Source organism: Hippocampus guttulatus, chromosome 4 (assembly GCF_054856545.1).
Source record: "Hippocampus guttulatus isolate MCC_2025c chromosome 4, RoL_Hgut_1.0, whole genome shotgun sequence".
NCBI lineage: Eukaryota > Metazoa > Chordata > Actinopteri > Syngnathiformes > Syngnathidae > Hippocampus > Hippocampus guttulatus.
This window is the reverse complement of record NC_141264.1, coordinates 14,322,996-14,344,076: the sequence shown is the minus strand read 5'-3', so window position 1 is coordinate 14,344,076 and position 21,081 is coordinate 14,322,996. Positions and strand designations below refer to the sequence as shown.

At 46.6% G+C, this 21,081-nt stretch overlaps 1 protein-coding gene across 1 annotated transcript; it reads right to left on the bottom strand.

Moving 5' to 3' along the window:
* Nucleotides 1-6,473: 6,473 nt before the first annotated feature.
* On the bottom strand, nucleotides 6,474-20,868 carry LOC147206056 (zinc finger homeobox protein 3-like). Its single transcript, XM_086109084.1, has 10 exons — nucleotides 19,230-20,868; nucleotides 18,617-19,155; nucleotides 17,976-18,189; nucleotides 17,242-17,331; nucleotides 17,022-17,149; nucleotides 16,826-16,936; nucleotides 15,105-15,267; nucleotides 10,347-15,019; nucleotides 9,601-10,245; nucleotides 6,474-9,522 (listed from the first exon to the last, which is right to left on the bottom strand). The coding sequence occupies exons 1-10, from the start codon at nucleotides 20,866-20,868 to the stop codon at nucleotides 9,406-9,408; spliced, it is 8,319 nt and encodes a 2,772-aa protein (XP_085965210.1). The 3' UTR covers nucleotides 6,474-9,405.
* Between the last annotated feature and the right edge of the window lie 213 nt (nucleotides 20,869-21,081).

Here is a 21,081-nt window from a genome sequence, read left to right as displayed (position 1 = left end):
TAACAGGACACGCTTACCGTGCTGTGTTAGACCACACATTAACACGGAGGCGCAGAGGGACAAAGGGAAAACACGAGAACCCACCGCAGTCAAGTGCGGGATGGGATGTTGAATAGATTAGCCGGTATTCATATTCCTGGAAGATGGACCTTGTTCAAACACCCGGTTGTTGGTTTAAAGAGTCTCTGCAGGGTTTGTTATGGGCGAGAACACGTTGAGCTTGACGAAAGCAAACACAGAAAAGAGAGAGCAACGTCAAGAGAAGACATCTTGACACGAAGAATCAAAAGATTTGTGCAAAAGACAAAAACAAAACACGCGAGCGCCAGATCCCCAGAGATCCACCGTCGATTCATTCACAAGATGTGGCCGGAGACAAATTTGGTGCGCGAAAAGTGACATTTGAAGAAAAAGGGCTGCATCGGTTGAGTGAATACAAAGAAGGGCTGAAAAGAGAATTCCTCTCAACCTCATGCATAAATTACACACACCATTTACATATTCATTATGTTTTGTGTACTAATGAGAGTATTTGCGTAATGGCTTCACCACTACTGACAGCTTTTGTCTGATACAAGAGGAAAGGGGGGGGGGAGAAAAAGAAAGGAGCAAGGGTCATTTTAAGTAAAGTGGGCACAATCAATTGTCCAGAATGGGTTTCATTGATAATCAGATCAATTGCGCGGCTGTCTGTACGTTTCCAACCTGCGCAGGGACACGTGAAGTGGAGCGCATATGACGATGGGGGTTGGTCAAAGTTAATTAAAGCAACTGCAGCTAAACTACTAACTCAGGACTGGCTCCGTTCCTCTCATGTTGTCTCGGTGGGATAAGTAAGTGCTGCAGTAATTACACACAGCCTCGGCGAGTCAGGCATTCCTTCAGGTGCCAAAAAGTCTCCCAAGCCACAAGTGGACCGCGAGTGGCGATCACGTAAACAATGACAAGTTGGGCACGCGCGCGCGTTTGCGTGAGCGCTTTTGAAACATGCCACATTTTAAAACACACCTACTAACGATCGCAAAGTGGATGAGGAAGAGAGAGGGATGTAAACGTAGTGACGGGGGAAGGGCGACGAAGGGATGAGCTACAAATGAGAGCGATGGCGGCGGCAGGTTGGCACGGTGCCATCCAGTCAGGGCTTGAGCGGGGGCGGGCATGGGCGAAGGGGCGAGGAGGATAAGAAAGGCAAAGAGAAGGAGACCTTTGTGTACTGCCACCCTGATGCCACCCTGGCACAGGCGCAACCGGGCGAAGAAAAGGAAATCTGCCACGAGCTGGAGCGCAGATGTGAGTGAGATGCCAGCGGGCAGCGGAGCCATCCACGGATGAAGGACGCTGACAATCCAAATGCGAGAGCATTTTCTTTTTAAATTTCAAGATCTACGGTGATGAATAATCTTACGAGAAAGAAAATGCCGGCGAAAACGAAGTCTTCTCTGTTTTTGCCGGCGAACGCTTGCCAGCCGGCGGGCACCGTGCCAGCGTCCTTGGCGCGGCCAGAAGCTAAAGCGACATCCGTCTCGTTCTTATCCAAGCCGATTCACCTCCGAGGATTTCCCCGTCAGTCACAATTTATTTGGACAAAGACGACAAGAGGTGCCAAGGCAACGCGTGCCAGCGCTTTTATGTTGGCATCTTCTCCGGGGGCGGCGAGGGCACGGCGAGAAATGTGGCATGCTGCCAAGCCAAGTTAGCACAAACATTTGTAAACAGGAGCCGCCCATATGCTGAGAAGGACGTTTCTCGGACGCCATCGGTGTTTGTCGAGAAGCCATGCCCTCGAGGGAGGCGCCCGCAACGCAGATGGCAGCGTGCCAAGCATTAACTGGGTGCCATTTACATGCGCCGAGAGAAACTGGACGGAAACAGTCGTAAAAGCGGAGACGGTTGCCGTCTGGAGACAATTGCATCTGAGCTGCACTGACCCCGACAACATCAAGTTCCCCTGATGCCAACTCTGCTGAGTGCCGACACCAGATGGAGGCTTCTGCCCGCTACGAAGACGGAGGGCATATACCGTTCCTTTATGGAGAAGAGCTAACAGGGATACTGCATTCAGGATGGTTCGCAGTGAACTTGCAAAACACGGATAATTTTGAGCCCAAAGAAGAACAGTGGGAGCTGCTGGATGAGTATGACGAAGCCTCTCTTTCTTGCACATGCACACCTGGGATGTTCTTAAAGGGATAGCCACTGGCAGCGTTAAAGGGATGCGCTGGCATCATCTCCGGGATGTCAAGGTTTCGCCGGTGGGAGGGAGTTGCCGCCGTCAGGGGCGGGCATCTGTCTAGGCATCGGATCTGCAACTAATTAACAGCCACACACTCATTCCAACAGCCGATGATAATTAGCGATTTAATCGTTTGTCAAGGATTTTCGCCCCCCACCCCTGAAATTGCGCCTGCTCTTTGGAAATGTGCGAATAAGCTGAGGAATGCCGGAACTCACCTCTCTCCTCCTCCTCCTTCCCCCTTGTTCTGCTTTCCTTCATCCTTGGCACCAGACTCCGGTGGGATCTTAATTAAGCCCTGGCTTCATTATGCAAATGGAGTACAATAAACGACAGCAGATCTGGAACTGGATCCCGGACTGAAATGAAACAGTGGGAGTGGGGGGGTGGAAGATTACCAAATCCGTCTGTGATTTGACTGCATGATTGCAAATGTGTTGTCATACGTACATGGTCTTGAACAAGTCTGGGAAGCAACATTTTGCTTGGGAAAAAAATGGCTGCCCTAACCCTGAATAAGCAGATGTTTTCCCTTCCTTTCTTCCAGTGATAATTCATAAGGCCATGAGTGACACTGAATGCCTTAATAACACAAGTTGGCCGTTGTTGGGGATCAGCAGCGAGATGGCAGCGATAGGAGCAGAGAAAGGAGACAGACGGAAACGCTGTCGTTGGCAGCTAATGTCATCTTAGTTTAATCATCGCATGGGATCATGGGGTTCATGAAAATTCATTTGCATATCATTAAACGGAGAGAGGTTATTTGGCGCGGGCAGGCAAAATGGAATTGGATGTAGGGGGGATGGAGGGGGGGGGGGTGGCAAATGGAGGCGCTCATTATTAAACAGCAATGTTTTATAGTCTGCCAGCCGATTCATTTAATTTGAAGGTAATTCAAATGTGTCAGACTCAATCAATCATTCCAACAGGGGTAGTATCAATGTTTCTGTCTGGAAAATAAAAAAGTCTTGACTTTTTCCAATAACAGACTCACTCCTCCAGGTGACTCTGAGTTTGACCCGCTCAGCATCATCATAAAACGTTCACCCAAACATTCGTACAATCCTGATGGAGTTCAGCCAGGATGGGAAGTTGTTGTGATGTCATCACTTGTTTGTCAAAATAGGACGATGGCTCTTTTTGACCTGAGCGGTAAGCTAGCAGCGGCGCCTATGTTTGCGCGCACGTACACATTTGCATAAGTGCTATAATTAGACTACCTTTTCACATGCAGAGCAGTTTGACAATATGGCAGCCACCCCCCTCTAACACACACACACGCACATGCCGCCATGACCACCCCGTAGCATGCCGAGTCTGTTGTCTGCGAGTAGGGAGTGTAAAGATTAACATAATCCAGCTAATAAGTGTGAGTAATATTCACACAGTGACGCGTGGCGCAGGACATTGTCCCGCTGATGCGTATTTGTATCTCATTATAGATGTAAAGTACTATGAAGGGGGGTGGGGGGTGGCATGTGCCGCTCGGGGATGGTTTGGCATCACCCCCCAAAAAAAGTGAATGGAGAAACACCCCCAAAAAATGGCGAGCAATTTCAATGTCTTCAAGAATTTATATCAACACACAACTTTGTCTGAATATACTCACTCTTAACTCTTTCACGCACCCTGTAACCTGATAACATGATAAGCTGTCCACTGTAGTAACCGCTGTCCCGAAAAGGGTTTGTTGAACAATATTTTGTCATTGGCACTGGCGTAGAATCACATTGCATCATACCAGGTGTTTCTCAAAAATATTGCAAAATCTCAACATTATTTTATTACACATCACAATTTGACATTTTGGCCCAGATTTGAGTAAGAATCATGCAAGTTGATGCAATTGATTTTCTTTTGGGGGGGGGGGGGGGTCCACATAAAATGACATGGTGGGCCGGATCTAGCCTTCACACCTTGAGTTTGATACCTATGTCTTAGAGCACGTGTCAAAGTCAAGGCCCGCCACGCCATTTTATGTGGCCCGTGAAAGCAAATCAAGCATGTCAAGTTCCATGATGCTTGCTAAAGCCTGAACCAAAATTTTAAATTGTCACCTGTAATTCACAATAACAGTCATTATTCTTGACTTCTGATTGTAAAACTAGTTATTGATCAATTTGTTGTGCACTGTTGTGTAACATGTGGAGGGGATTAAATCATTTATATGGTTTCCCAAAATTCATGACGGCCCTCCAAGGGAAACTGTAACTACAATGTGGCCTGTGACAAAAAAACGAGTTTGACACCCCTGTCATAAAATGTAACCCATGCGTGAGCAAAGAAGTAGTCAATTAAGTACTACACAAAAGCAAATCAACTGATTATAAAAATGTCATTCTCTAGTCAGCAAAACATTAGTTTTGATATTGCTTGTATTTTGAGTGTTTTGAGCAAGTTTCTGGAGATGTGTGCATTTTCTTTCATGAAACCCTGACGTATAAACAATGACTTCTCATTTAACGGGTCCTTATGAGCATGCAAATGACCACATTTATGGCCACCCCTCTGTGACACCCTAACCACCCTATTGAAACATTTCTGGCCACACCCCTGTGAGTAAATCAGAGCTGATTGTTACTCTGTCTCTACTACTATGACTATCAAAGGTAGACATTTTAATCCACTGCGTAAATGTCTCGACCAAAATTAATTCAATCCAAAAGAAAAAAAACCAGTTGCTCCTATTGTTCCACTCATTAACAAGAATTACACAGCAGAGAGCATTTGCAGCAGAGTGTAGGATATATAAATAGTGTATTTGCGTGCAGGCCGGCTCTGCCACATGATTGATTAGGATGGTGTGGCTACCATTAAAAAGTCATTTAAAAGATGGATAGGGAGCACATTTCCAAATAAAAACCACTTTATACCTGATGAAGTGCTGAACAAACTCTCCTTCTGAGACATTTACTGATGACTGGGTGCATGACTGAGTGCTATTGGGGTAGCAACCGTAGCAACAGCAATCAAGTTGGATAGTGGTGCCAAAAAAAAAAAGGAATGTTTTTTGGATCAAAGTGTAATCAATCTGCATTTGTGTGTACAACTCTCCAAAATGATCAGGCCTTGCACGTTTTCTATGTACAATGAAGGCAAAGTGGGACTTCACCCTGCAGTCTTTTCCATAAACGCAAAACCGTGGCAAAAAAAAAAAAAAAGTGTGAATGTATTTTTGCTCTGTCTCTTTAATTCAGGCTCCAACCACAGCAGCATGCTTTGGGCTTCATGCATAAACATGAGCTGGCCTTTTCAGCTCCCTCCTCGCATAACCAATCTAAATCTAAATGAGCCCCCAATACAGATTCACCAGCAGGCAATGACATTACACCCCCCCTCCCCACCCCCACAGACGCACAACGCAGCACCCCCCCTCTCCCCATACACGCACACATATACACCAGCAGGCAATAATTTCACGCCATCCCTCAAAGCCCCCCACACACTCATACCCTTTTTTTTTCTGCAACCCCACCAGCTGCACAGTGCTCATTTGATTAAGAGGGGGGAGGACAGGGAGAAGGAAAAATGGTGGGGGATCACTTTATCTGGATGACTTTCTAAGATTGATATCATCAGCCGCAAAGCAATCTTAAGCCCGCTCCTGTGTTTGCTATACAATTGTTCCCTTTGCAGAGCCATTTTGTGTGTTTGCAGTTGGACTCAACGCTCCACAATTAGGATGAAGACATGTTTTCACGGCACAGTTATTAGTTTTTGCTTTAACTAGTTACCGTTTTCCATATCATCTGCCATTCCACAAAACAAACAAACAAACATAAAAATAATAACTGCAATCTCCTCATCTTGGAACTATTTCAGATGAAAAGCTGTGTCGCCCTAAATGTGCTGTAGTGAGCAATTTTGCCTCCCCTCTCTCCCAGAGTCATAAAACACATTATCATCATCAGCAGGAGCGGCGGTGTAATTCATCCAAAGTCGTTAATATTCCTCATATCATTTAGTCACAAAGGAAACTCATCTGGCTGAATGTCACAGATGTAATTAATGAAGTGACCCCAGAGGTCAGGACTCCATTCACCAAAGAGCTTGGCTTCCAACACTTTGCCGCGTTACGCACACACCATTGCACACCAAAAGCCTTCTGGCTATGCACAGAGCACCACAGAAATACCACCTGGAATATGAAGATTGTTTCTAAATACAAAAAATAACACCCCCGCACAGCACAGCATGCGCAACGTGGATCATCACACCAAAAAGGGATGAGACCAGAGCATGCACCAAAGCAGACTTTATTTAGCTCAGTGGAATATGGGAGGGGTAAGGTAAAGAGAAACACACCAGTAGGGGAAGAAATGGGGGTGGGGGGGGGAGTGTGAAGGGAATATTATAGAGAGACACAAAACCACTGGAGCAAGACATAAGGACAGGTGCACATCACACGTATCTTTTTGGTCATCACTATGGCAACAACATATCCAGGAAAAAGAAAAACAAAAAAAGCAAGAGAGTCAGTTTTACCTACAACAAGGAGTCCCTTCACAGCAGAAGACCCCAATATGTACATCTTATGGTCACCGGTGATCAGTGAAATAAAACACAGAAAATAAGTGTAGAAAAAGTGTTTTGTTGGGGGTTTTTTTTTTTTTGGAATGCACATTTCTGTACAGAAGAAAGCTCATTGGTATTGTCGTAAACATTGGTTAGTTTGAGAACAAAACAAGATAGCACTGGTCAGTCCACGTCCTTTGGAAAGCTGTTTTTCACTGGGAAAATGGAGCACAGAGATTAAAGCACCAAATAACGAAAATAAATAAAATGATACCTTCAATATTCTGGGGCTGAACTCCTTCAAATATGCTAATTTCCATTCTTGTGTTTGACAAGTAAACACACCGGACACAATTTTAGGTCTAACTGGAGGTTTCGACCTGGTCTGTTATGAAAATGTTTTGCTGCTGTCCTCTCTAAATCGATGACTGAAAACCCAACTTGATCGAATTTAGCCCCGCGTACCAATTTTTTTCCGCCGGAATCAAAGAAGCAGTTCATCAACAGCATCGCAGGTATCATTATTACAGTTTGTAAGTCATTAAAGCCTAAGTGGTAAAAGCGATCAGAGCATGCATCTTTCTACAGTAACATTAGAAACTACAGTACATTAGCAGCAAACTGGACATCCTTAAGGGCTGGAGTTTAACACTATGGTAAAAAAAAAAAAAAAATCTAATAAAATGAAACAAAATAAACCGCAACATTTCTCAGAGAAGTAAAACTCTTCAACCGCTATATTACAGACTGCCATGGCTCTAGTTTGGGGTTTTGGTTACAGAGTACTCCAGTGTGCTTATGAGAGGCAGAAAACAGTAGCTTAGATAAGGGACTCCTTTCCTTCTTTAGAAATAGCAAAAAACATCGTCAAGTACACAGTAGCACTTATTTTTGTAGGTCTTATGGTAAAGTATTTTCACGTCTTTGGATATTTGTCTTAAAGCATTAATTATTGTTCAGCTATTATTGTTATATTATTATTATTATTACAGTTAGATAAGGACTGGTTGCAAATAAAAAGGAAGAAAAACATTCAAAAGAAAGAGGGGAGGAAGAAAAGGGAAACATAAATTAAGCGTACAAAAATAACATCGGAAACATCCATTACGTTTTTCCATCTGCTTCATGCGGAAGCTCCTTGTTGGTGTGTACGAACGGGAGCTGCCTCGCAAACATCCAATGGAGTCTTGAGTCAGCCATACAAAAGCTAAATACTGTACATATACCCCTCAAGCTATTAAACACTTTAGCTTCAATAAGTTTTTTTTGTGTAACAATCTATTTGAGGTGAAAAGCTCAGATCTTTGATGTACACGGATGTTTGTTTGTTTTTGTTTTTTGTCGATGTAATACTTAAGTCCCAATCTAAACTGCGTCCCTTCTGCCTTCAAGACAGAAAGTCTCGGGTTCACATTGGATGTGGAGCCATATTGAGCTGCTGACCTGAGCGTAGAAAGCTTCATATCCATCACACAACATCAGGAAGCCATTGGTATATTCAAAGAACAGAAAGGCAGTCCATCCTTACCTGAACAGTTCAAAGCTGTCACAATCTTTTCATCATCATGACACTATTATACCAAAGCAAGACAGTTGATCTCAAGTCATAAGATTTATCTTAAGAAACTATGACTAGACACACACACACACACACACACACGCATTGTAAATTTGAGTTTGGTTAAAGTTATCATAGACAGTATTATGGTTGAGTGCTATAAAAATAGTGAGTCCCTTTTGGGGCAAACTTGCCTTTCTGCTCTGTGCTATTTGGGCTGTTATCCATGAAAGGAACATAGAAGGTGTCCATGTACAACAGAAGACTCATCATTGGCTTGTGATGGGTGGAGCTGCACTCTGGCACTGTTATCAGTCCATTGCTTTCCCCCACCCTTTTTTTTCCCTGTGCCAGGTGCAGGTCTCACCCTTCTCTGTACAGACGTCAAGCGCTGCAGTTTGTTACTGACAACAAACACGATGAAACAACAGACATGGAAAATTTTGGTTACGAGCTTTGGAATCTGAGTCAGTCGTGACAAAAGCTCAATGGAAATACCGTCTCTTTCGGGATATTACTTGGTTTCCTCCTCATCTTCCATCATTAACTGCTTTGTTTTTTTTTTTATCCCCCTTCTTCAAGTTTATCTTTTGGAGTGCTCTATTTACACTAAAATCTCTTTAAAAGTTCCTGTTCCAACTTTTCGTAGACCCACAACACGTGCTACACAGCTAGTCCTCAAGCACTGTCTGGTTGAAGGGGCCCACGTGGAGTCTGTTGTGGTGACCGGGAGGTAGACTGCAGGTCTAGCCAGGCAGTAAGGTCACCGACTTAAATAATGCTCTTTGGCCTATGTGGCATTGTTGTTTTCTCCAAGGACGGGTTTGGTTGTAGAAAGGTGTCTGACGCAAACAGGAATAGGGGCAACAAGGAAAGACAGACGGCATACGAGAGAGAGCAATAGAAAAAAAGAGGAAAGTTGTTGCCAAGAGGGCTTGGTTTGGGTTGACTTTCAGTTGAAAACGGTTCTCTTTGGGCCACGGTGGTTCTGCATCTTTGGGGTGCTCAGGAAACAGGCTTGACAGCAAAGTGAAGTTTTGTTTTAAGAAGTTGACGGTAGGAAAAACGAGTCTTAAGAACAATGTAAAGGGACCCTTCATTAAGCCCGGTCTCTCTCCCCTGCCCCGGCTTTCAACTCCGCCTGCTCCGTTTCCGCAGAGTCGGAGTTCAGAGTCCTTGCCCTCTTCTCCTTGGCTCTGGCATTCTGGAACCAGACCTGGAAATAGATTTAAAGGTATACATCTTGGGTTTCACACTCAGCCTCTGTTATCTTCAATCCAATTAAGACAGTTACCTGCACGACACGGTGGGGCAGTCCCAATTCCTGGCCGAGGGCCTCACACTCATGTCGATTTGGTGTACGATGGTTCTTGTAGAAGTCTCTAAGCTGGAGTACTTGGAGGTGGCTCATCTGTGTCCTTTGCCGTTGCTGCTGATGGTGGTGTGGCTGCAGGGTCTCACCCCAGTCTGATCCCTCAGGACTCGGAGACCCTTGGTCGGCCATACTTGAACCCTCTTCACATTGGAACTCATCATCGTTTTCCTCCAAGTCATCATACTCCCCTGGGTTGTTCGGATCATTGTTTGAAGAGAGAACTGTACCGGTTGACTTCACTCTTTGCTCTTTGTTGTGAATGGCAATGCCGGTGTTTGGGGCGAAGTTACAGGAGGCAGATGGGCCTGGTTTTTCCATGACAGAAGACACGGCCATCCCATTGGTCCCACGAGAACCATTATTCATTGATAAATTGTAGCCTGCTCTTTCAGCCTCTGCCCAGTGTCGCGATCTCATGTGGGCATCCAGAGCACTCTTCACCTTGAAGAGAGCCCTGCAAAATGGACAGCGGAGGTGGTTCAAGCCCATGCTGAAACTCGACCCTGGCCCCATTGACCTGAACTGCCCTTTTCTTTCTCTTGCCCGAGTGTTTTGAAACCAGACCTGTGTAATGAAACAATAGCACATTTAAGATGAAAAAAATATATATCATAAAATAACAAAACAATATATTTTCTTTGTGATAACATGTTTGCTCACGGTACCTGAACCACTCTTCTTGTGAGGCCCACATCCCGTGCAATACCCTCTAAGACTCCTCTGGTGGGGTTGGAGTCTAAGCTGTAGCGCTGATATAACACTTCAAGCTGTTCTGGGGTGATGGTGGTTCTCTGACGCTTATCCCTTCTCTGCTCTTCTTCAGCATCTCTGCTATACCTTTGAACATCAAAACTGCCCTCTGACATTAGCTTTGGGTTCTGCTTCAAGGAACTCTGAGACAGGTCAGCAAGCGAGTTCTTAATTGGTGTGCTATTCAAGTGTGAAATCATGGGACTTGTGGCACTAGGGTGCAACTGCGTCATAGCGCCCGAAAGCATTTGGCTGGCCATGAGTGAGTGGTTGGAATGGAGCATCATGTATGGCAATGTTCTGTCTGTGAAGCCAGAATGAAGGAGTTGGACCTGGGACTGAGCTGCAAGCAGATGCCTTGTCTGATGGTCCTGCCACATTTGGAATGTTGGCAGGGACATCGGGCATAGATTGCACTGAAATGGGTTTGGGATCGAGAGATGGTTGAGTGACTGATTCTCGATAGATGCACGGGGAGAGGGATCAGGCTGACGAATATGGTTATTTTCAGACCCTGAAGATGAAGGTAGGCTCGGTGATGGAGCTGCAGATTTTTCGACAGCTTTATTTGGGGATGAACTCTTGACGTGATCCTGGCTTGCATCTGACACCGATGGGCTGTTCTGCACTGTGCTTTTTGAGGGGTCAGAAGAGCGAGGTTGGTGTCTTTCTGCTGAGCTTTCTTGCAGAGGTTGGACCAGATTCTCAGCTTCAGACACATTTTGCCTTTCCTGCACTATTTCTTTGCGGTCAGTGTTTAGTTCTGCAATTTCTTTTTTAATTGTTCTGCTCGTCTGAGGAGAGGCAGTTGTGTTTTCTTGTTTCTTGACAGCAGGTGTTAATTCCTCATTGCCCATTGGGTGGTCGCTTTCTGTGTAAAGACTAGAAGAATCAAGGATTGGTGAGTCTGGATGGGTATAATACTCATAGGTCAGATCCATCGAATTTTCATTTTGAGAGTCACTATGCCCTTCATCCCCATTGCTGATACCCTCAGGATCACCACTCTTGTAGTATCCGTCTCTTTTACGAAATGTGTCGAGTTGCCTCGTCCCCTCTACTCCATCATCTGCCCCTCTGTCCTGGCTCTTGCGGGCTCTTTGCCTCGCATTTTGGAACCATACCACAATGACTCTGTTCGGGAGAGACAACAGTGCAGACAGCCTGTCATATTCCTCCTCTCTGGGATAGGGTGTTGCTTCAAACACGCCTTGCAGCATCTCCAGCTGTTTTTCTGTAAAGCGGGTTCGAGATGAGCGTCTTCCTCTGTGGGTATTGGTTCTTTGGATTTCACTTAACTGGGTTTGATGGGACACTTCGGTTGGTGCTGGAGATGGTGACAATGTGGTCAGTTTCATAGACGGGTTCTGCAAGAGCTCCTCTTTAGACTCCTCAAGAGCTGTGGTTGGGGGGTTATTGAAATTGTATGGCGAGTCCTTATCGCGTTGCCGCTCTTTAAAAAGAGTGTTGCGAAACCAGTGTTTGATGACTTTGTGGGGTAGACCAGACAGACCTGATATCTTGTTTAGCTCCTCATCGCTCGGGAGGCTGTTGATATCAAAGTGCTTTCTTAGAATATTCAGCTGGTCTTCAGAAATTCGAGTGCGGGTTCTCTTGCCCTGCTGTTGTTCCAGTAATGCTGGACTTACTTGGGGCTGCTGCCCTGCGGGAATGGAGCTACTCTGAACCGGTTGACCTAGCAACGAAGAATTGACTTGAGGAGGCTGGCTGAGTAATGCCGGGCTATGTTGAGATGGTTGGGAAATCACCGTTGGACTAATAGGTGCCTGTGGGGCAAGCAGTTGAGACTGATAAAGTTTTGTCAACTCTGGGCTCACACTCGAGTCCAACCAGGTTTGGGGCTGCAGACCCACAGGCTGCATCACAACTGGAGGAATGAGCGGTAGCTCCATCGGAAAATGAATTGGGGGTAGTGGAAGCTTGGGTAAAGCCAATGGGGGAATAGGAAGCTGCGACAGAGGAACCAATGGTATTTTTGGTAAGGGAATAGGCATGGCGTGAGCTGGCGATGTGTTTTGAGAACTAACAGTAGATGTGTTCGTAACTGGCGTCTCTTGGGTTTGAGAAGAGGAACGAGGAGGAGAGGGGACGGAGGTAAAAGGTACGTGGTCTTCAGTTGTACCACATTTTTTCGTTTCAGCATCTGAAAATGAGGATAGAGGTGATGTTTTAACTTGAGGCTTATCGGCTTCAGATCCAAGTTCTGATTCGATGGATGTAGCTGGAATTGAAACAGGTGTACTCTGAGATGAATCCTCTGCAGATTTTTTCTCTTTCAAAGGGTACAATTGATCATATTGTAGTCTGTATTCTCTGGAAAACCTCTCTAGCGCAGCAGTGGGAAGCACTTGTCTGTGAATGTATTCCTGGTGACTTTTTAAAATCATGGCGTCGGAAAAAAACTTTCCGCAATCTCTACACTTTTGTCCTCTTCCACAGCATCTTTTCTCTTTGTTTGCGAGTTCGTCTGCATCATCGTGTTTGCCCTGATTCGGTTCCCCTGGGAAACGTTGCATGTCTTCACCTTCAGTTTTGGCAGTCCTACCGCAGTTTTGCAACTTCCCTTTATCTGTTCCAATTGACCCTTTTTGTGCCCCAGAATAAAATTCCATCTTGTGAATATCAGCGCACTTGTTTCTCACCTCTATCATTTGGCTTGCAATCTGCTGCTGGTGCCTATGTCTACTTTGTATATACTGTAATGCCAACTCATAGCCATAACTCTGCAGCAAGGTCCTAAGAGCTTCCCCGTTAACAGTAGCATATGGCACCCTTGGTGGAGGACACTGTGATTTGGGGACATCAACTGTGGATGAATCATTTTCCTGTGTTTGACTCTCATTTTTAACAATGGCAGCAAACACTTCTTCCTTTTTGTCAACGAGATTTACGATGCATTCTTTTTCTTTTGGGCTGCTGGAGGATCCACTGCCGCATTCAACTCTGGTGTCAAAAGCTATCACATCTTTTGTTTGGATGTCATCTGAGGAATAAAATCGATTCAGAGTATGTTTTTCATCGGTTTGAAGGTTTTCCTCTTTTTTAGCCTCTCCCTTAATCTGTTCACTCAGTCTACCCTTTGCTGCCTCAGATTGGGTATGTTCCAAGTTCTTTATTGCCAACTCTGTGTTAAGTTTCATGTCTCCGGGAAAGTAAAAGGGCAGAAGAAGTTGCTGCTGCAGAGACAGTAAGTTTTCCGGTGCCAAAGAGAAGTGCTGAAAGAGACTCTCTGGTCCTATAGGTAGATGCTGCATTACTTTGGCCTGTAGCAACGCTGTGTGTTGTAACTGGGCTTGGGCCTGTGCCTGAGCCAACTGCTGTTGTTGCATTAATAGCAACTGGTTTCTTGATGCGATCAGTTCTGCCACTCTCTTTTTAGCCTGTTGACCTTCAGTTGATACGGTCGACTGGAGTTCAGCTACTAATCCTGGTGAAGAACTATCTACATCCGGCTTTATGGCGAAAGGCGAACTCTTCGACACATCCTTACCAGTTATAGCAGACAGAGTAGTAGTAGCCGTGGTGGCAGATAGTGGCATAGCTACACTTGACACTGGTGGTTGTGTACTAAGATTCTGTGCGGCACGAGCTCTTGTTTGGTGGAGAACTGAGCGTAGATGTATGTCCAATGTGGAGCTCTGGCTATAGCCCACACCACATAGTTTGCATCGGTAGGGTCGAGGATCTTGGCCACGGGGAGCTTCTGGGGTAGACACACCCGTGCCCGATTCCTGCAGGGCTCGTCTGGCCCGGTGGAGATGAGACACTGAATTATAGTGAACCAGAAGAATTGTCTTCTGGGTAAAAGATTCAGAACATATGGAACACTTGTACGGCCTTGATGGATCCAAATAGCGGTCCATTGTTGGGTTAGAGCTCTTTTTCATAAGAGAAATGGAACTAGGTTCTGATGGGATTTCATCATTTAGCACTTTTTCTGGCTCAGTTAATTCCTCATCACCTCCACCAGTTTCAGTAGCCGGGTCTTTGTCTGTAGTTCTCCATTCCTCTTTATGTTCCTTTCCCTCACTGTTTTCTTCTTCTTCTTCTTCTTCTTCCTGCAATTCCTCTTCTTCGAGCTCTTCATCCTCACCCTCACCGGCTTCTTGGCCAGCTCGAGATGACATGCTTAAATCTTCTTTTGCTGAGCTCGGACTGTGTTCAATGTATTGCATCACATGAGGCAGCGAGGCTGTGTTCTGGACGTTTTCTGGCTGCGAGTGTGTATTCTGCATGTGCCTCTGCAGGGCCTCCTGACTCCGACATTGCCTGGAGCAGAGGGGGCATTCTGTCGCCGCCCTCATGGCATGGTACTGCCAGTGAAGCTGGAGCTTCTCCTGAGTGGGGAACGCCAAGCTGCACCTGCTGCAACGAAACCGGTAACCATGGCGATCAGAAAGAGGAGGGGGGGCAGCAGTTGGGGAAGAGGGAGGTGTGTGAGTCAGGGATTGAGGAGCCAGTCTTCCATTGGTAGGGTGAGTGGTGTTGTCTTCTAGGGGTGGGGTGAGTAGAGCTGTGACATCTTTGGGTGCGGCTACATTTCCCTCTGTGTTCTCCCCTGAAATGCCTGCCAAATAAACAATGATTATGAATGTAATTGTTTTTCTTCTAAACAATGCAAACATGAAACAGTGTTCATTTCTTGAACCTACTTTTGGTTTTTGGTGGCTCATCTGATTTAAGGGAATCTGTTGCATGAGAAAGACCTGCCGGGCTAATTTTCATGTTTTGAGCTGTCATTTTATCTTCTATGCCCAAGTCAGGTGGTAGTTCATTTTCCAGCAGGGGCTTATCTCGTTCCAAGGACGGCGTGACCTAAGAGACAGAAAATGTGTCATGTTTTGGTTTTGAAGATGCTCTTTTAAAAATAGCATGGCTTTAGCAAGTCAAAGAAAAAAGGGGCTAACAACATTTTCCTTTAGCTAACGTTATGAATAAAACATGTTTAATTGTACGGTTTAATCGCAGACAAATTATAAGACGGATAAAAACAACGAGGCTACGCTCCCTTTCCTAATATCATGAAACATTCAAGAGTGAATCTTTAAATGTATTGTTTTATCTTTTCCCTTTCTGCATGGCGCTATACGCAGCAAGGCGCATCATCAACCTGGTAATAAGTGTACATGGTTGAGATATGTGACTCTGCCCTTCAGCGCCAATACCGCCCTTCTCCATGCCCCAGGGGTTTAATAAAACTTTACCGAGCTGAATAATGAATTTTATTTAAAATCATTCTTCATATAGAAAGCCTCCATCTCCACAGCTTCAAGAGCCAATGCGGCCATGGACGCGAAGCAGCAAGCTACCCTAAGGAAAGGGTGGAACGCTAAAGATGAGATTTACATGACAAGAGTCTTCTCCACGTAACAGCTTCAGAAGAAGAGAGACGACACCACCACACACACGCTGCAGAGAAAACTGAAGGTCAGGCTTAATCGAGAGAGCGTAATTGGAAAGCAAGGTACATAATGGCCATCATCACCTCAGTCTGAATTAATGAACCTCAATTACTATCAGAGTAAGTGAGGGAGGCGTACAAGCAGAATGGAGGACGGTGGTAGGTGTGGGTGTGTTTGGGAGGGGGGTAGTAAGCGCTAAGGGGTGAAGTATATGAAAAAGAGAGGCCGGGGAGAGGGAGAGAGGATGTAAGGGGCAGTGAAAAAAAAAATGCCTCGGCGAGAGCAAGTGCGGGAGGGGTAACGCGTCAGAAATTGAGAGACAGAAAGGGAGGAGCGGGGACAGAGATTGCGGAATACGAATGATAGGAGTAGCGGTGTGGGCTGGGTGCAGAAGAGGGGAGAAAGGGTGAAAAGCAGTACGTGAAGTGGAGGCAAAGAGAGCAGGAGACAAAGGCCACTTAGCATACGGGCCCAGAAAGATGGAGGATGGTGATGTGGATAGATGACCGGTCTTTGTTAGCTCGAGAGTCATGGTGAAGAGCAGACCCCCCCCCCCCCCACCCCCTCCCCGACAACACCCCCCTACCATCACCCTTTTATTATATATATATATATATATATATATATATATATATATATTTTTTTTTTTAGCTTGACTGCACTTCTGGTGATAGAAGCGTACTTAAAGATGCATTATAGAAACACTGGCTTTTCCTTCAATCCTGCAGTCAAACACTCTACGAACGAACGCACGCACGTACACACTGATTATCCGCATCAGACGACGATCGTGGGGAGCTCCTTAAACATGCATTAAAAAGCCACTGCTGCGCTCTCTGGTTTCTTCTTAATGAAATTGTCTCCCTACATATCACTCTTCCCCATCCCCCTTCTTCTCTTTGCCTGTTCATTTTCTTTCGACAACCCCAGCAAACGCAAATAGAACAAATGCACACTTTGTATCCACTTACTGTGCTGATGAGCTTATCTACACAGTCCTGCGCCACACTGTGCACATGTGTGAGATGTGGCCGAAGGTGCGCGTATGCGATTTTAGCTTGGCACAAAGGGCACAGGACAGTCTAAAAAGGATAGAATGGGAAGAATGTCAAGTGAGGACAAAGGTTCAAATTTAGTTTCTGGTCTTTGTAGGTTTTAACTGCTGACCTGCTGATTCTCGCTCGGCTGGTGTGTTCGGGGTCGTTTGGTTGTGCTGGAGTTTTCCATTTCTCCACATCCAGACGCTTGACGCTTGAATGACTCCCCCTGGTCCACCTCCTCCGCCACCGTTTCTTCTTTGGAAACATCAGAACATGTCAATATTTCTTTTATTCCGAATGGCTATTATGATTCAGTTATCCAATGAAATGTTCATAGGCGGCCGTACCACTTTCTTTTTCACCCAAGTTGTCTTTGCTTTTGTCCAAAGTACAGGTGGTGGCCTCGCCAGAATTTTCCATATCTTCAATAAGTTCTCCTGAGAGACGAGAATATAATAGATCAATCATTATGCTATGCATTCTAAGGGATTCATGCTCGGGCTAATTATATATTCTTGTAATTTGGAGCTGCCCCCTTACTGAAAACAGTGACTTGTAAGGACCACGTTTCATTCTTTTTGGCTGCTTCGATAGCCTTTTGATCACATATTGATTCACCATTAGATTCTCTTCAATGGTAGAGAAAAGTTGGTTGGATTTGGAACCCATGGTTTTGTCTTGATAAATCTTCATTCAGACAAATTACAGACAGAACAGAATGTACAGGTATTCCAAAAGTGTTAAACTGATGTACAGACTCTGGGACACCGCTACATGATACGTGTCTAAGACAGCGGGCTATCCAGCACATTTCACTCTCATTACCAACCTTAGCCTCCCCCATCGTTGCGCAGGGGATTTGTATTGGTTCATTGATTAGCAGGTGCTAGTTAGCTGTCGACAGGGGCGATCGGTGATATAACAAGGATCTGTATCGACTGATCAATTTACCGAATCAATAGCTCAGCAACAGCCATTACTCATTTTCTCAGTTTTCATCTTAATCCCCAGGCCTCGTTTCTCGTATCAGTGAGCAGATGCAGCTGGATGTCAAATACGCTTCCATGGTCCATATTCTCACCTGCGACCCCACAGGGGCTTTTTCTGATGGTAAAAATTGCTGCCAGTTCTTCTCCGCCCATTGGCTGCAGCTGTAGCAGCCCCTCCCTCTGCTGATGGGTCAGGGTTTGACTGTGTTTTAACACTTGAATCTTGGAGGAAGAAGAATTGTTGCATAGGAGACAATGGAAAAGACATGAACCGCCGTCGACCTCGACATCGTACTGCTGCAGGAACTAGAAGGTGAACAAAACCAAATAGTCAGAGAGTAACGGTTTCAAATATTGTAGTTTTAAAGGGGAAGTCAACCCAAAAATGTTCTTCACATGAATATGTTCTATGCGCCTCCACTAATCTAAACACAGCATCCCCATTAATATTGTTGTTGGAATATGAGTTAAGCAGCAAAATCCACCCGCTTTTAGCCATCTCACGGGTAAACCATTTTGCCAATTGCTGTCGACTGAAAATGATGTCAGAGTTATTCAGGGCACAATCAATCACGGCTCAGCTTCAGGAAACAGAAAACAGAAAACACTGACACACTATTAATCTGAATGCCGCCTTTAGACTCGTGGGGATGCATCGAACATATTATTGGAAAAGAACATTTTGGGGTTCGCTTCCTCTTTAAGAAAGACATTTTCAAGAGTCTTTGCTTACTCTGTAAACCCGGATGCTGGACTCATGGTGGGAACTCCGGGAATGTGCTTGTAGTTTCTCCAAACTGCTCGTGGCGTACTCGCACAGGTTGCACCTGAGCTGGATAGGGTTGCCCTTAGCTATTAAGGCAGCGCCTTCCTGACCCCGCTCGCCCCCTTCTTGAACATGAGCCGCAAGCTGATAGCGGGTCCTGTGCCTGTCAGTCTGGCAGTGCAAGGAGAAGTTAGCCCTCAGCGGGGTGGTGTAACCGCACAGTCTGCAGTGGCAGCCGCCGGCAACCAGGGAGCACCATTCCGACTGGGGCAAGGAGCGAGGGGCGTTCAAGTGCTGCTCCACACACTCTAAGCTGTCAGAAGAAAAGCAGGAGCAGATGAGGCATTGGAAGACACCCTGGGACAGAGGTTCAGTGGGAGACAAAGACAGGACTGGCGGGGGAGAGGGTGAAGGCGACGGTGAAGGAGTCAGCGTTGAGCCGAGGGTGACGGGCTGTTCCGTGACTTGTTGCGTCGTCAGTCTCATGTTCAAGGATAGCTCCCCACCTGACATAGAAAGGACTGTGAGCGTTTCACTCATTTACGGAAACCAACAGCTCAGGGTTTCATGAATGGCTTACCCGTGTTCTGGAGGTGTTTCAGATGGGGAGCGAGGCTCCTGCAGCGGGATAGGTAGTAACCCCTCTGAAGCCTCAGCATGTTATGCGTGTGTTTCTCACTGGTGGTGTGTATGCGCAGGTTGCGGGCGATGCTCGTCTCGTAGTCGCAGACGTCACACCGCCAGCGCTTGCCGTGCGAAGGGGAGTGCGCGGGTGGCGTGAGCTTGGCTGGCTGGGGGGTAGAGGTGGGAATGGGAAGCGGGTGCTTGTATGCCTGCTCATCCATCGTGGCCCCGTTGGAGGAGCTGCTACCGTTGTTGCTACCATGCAAAGTATGCATCTGGCCGTTGGCGTGTCCCCCGCTTTGGACGTTATTAAGGTGTTTATCTGACTGCATGTGTATGCTGAGGTTGCCTTTCGACGAGGTGGCGTAGTCACACACCTCGCAGCGGTAAGGCTTGTAGCCGCAGGCATAGGTTTCGCCCCGGGCCAAGCGGGGATGGGGTTTCCCTGAACTGCAGTAGCCACACACACCCCGCATCGAACTGCCACAAACGCACTTCCCACCGGAGGCGCCGCACACACACTGGCTGCCCGTCTCAGGATGTTTCTCTTTCATGTGGAGTTGCAGTGTATGCTGGGACTTGTAGTGCCAGTTACACTTGGGGCATTTCAGCGTCTTACAGGAATTGCGTGAGTGCATTACAGTCATGTGAGTCGTCAGTGAATTTGGGGAGAGCTCTTGCGTGAGGTTTTTGGGGACAGCTTCTTTCTGTTCTCCTTCATTGTCTCGCTCCTCGTCCATGTCCGTCTCGAGATGGCTGTCATTTGGTTCTGGAGCTTTGGCACCATCTCCATTAGAAATGGAAGAGTGAGGAACCCCTGCCAGGCCGTCGTTCTCAGCAGGCGCGCTGGCCCCCTCCACACCTGCCAATGGGAAAGCCAGAGTCGACTGCTGGGATTTAAAGCTCTGAGGAAACCCAGAAATCCAGCCCTGATCTCCTGGTAGGTCTTTCGCTTCTGTATCACTCAGCAAGGCGGAAGAGTAGGATGGAGAAGTGAAGTGCTTTGGAGAGGTCGAAAGAAAAGGGGGGGCTTCTGGAGAAGTGGGGGGAGTCTGGCAGGACTTTGGAGATTCGGCTGTTTTGCTGTTGAGCGTGACGCTGGCCTTTGCCGTGCTGGAAGAAGCGCTTTGCTGGCTCTGTTGAGGTAATAAAGAACATTTGGATTTAGTTTGGCTTTGGTTTGAGATGGCCTCCTCCTCTTCTCCTTTCGGGAGACCCCCTGTTGCCGACTTCACTCCCGCGCCAGCGTGGCCCTCCCCATTTTGCCCTGACGGATATTCCTCTTGGAAAATCCCCTTCGTCCACCGCTTTTGACACGCTCCATCCATTTGACGTGTGTGATGGCATCCATCCTTCTGCCCCCCTACCTGGGTCTCTCCTCCAGCCCGGGAACTCTTGACGCCCGCCTCACCCCGCTTCTCACGCGGGGTGGAGGGCTCTTTGGCAGGGACCCCGGCTGAGGTACGAGAGGCCGATCCCTGCTCGGGAATGAACGCCGGGGTCAGAAGAGGGCAAGATAAAGCCTGGGGATCGAGGTCCGCATCTCTGTCCTCTCCTCCCCCTCCATCCCCTCCCCCTCCCTCACCAATGTCCATGGCGGAGGCTACAGCTGCCACGCATCACCACCCCACCTAGACATAAGAGAGAGGAAGACGGAGACAAGAGGAAGAAAGTGATGAAAAGGAAACAAATGAGTCATGTAAATCATATTGCATAACAGTGGAGGCCATTGATTAAAAAGGCCTTGGATAGCATCTGTTCAATAGAGCTTTCAGGGTGTGCAACACACAGGCCGGTTACTCAGGGGT

Excerpts from the sequence above, each read along its gene's own strand:
- LOC147206056 (XM_086109084.1), bottom strand. The coding sequence starts at position 20,868 with ATGGACATTGGTGAGGGAGGGGGAGGGGATGGAGGGGGAGGAGAGGAC. Across the intron at positions 16,937-17,021 it reads AGCCGAGCGAGAATCAGCAG|ACTGTCCTGTGCCCTTTGTG; the intron begins GTCAGCAGTTAA and ends TATCCTTTTTAG. Across the intron at positions 10,246-10,346 it reads TCACAAGAAGAGTGGTTCAG|GTCTGGTTTCAAAACACTCG; the intron begins GTACCGTGAGCA and ends TTCATTACACAG.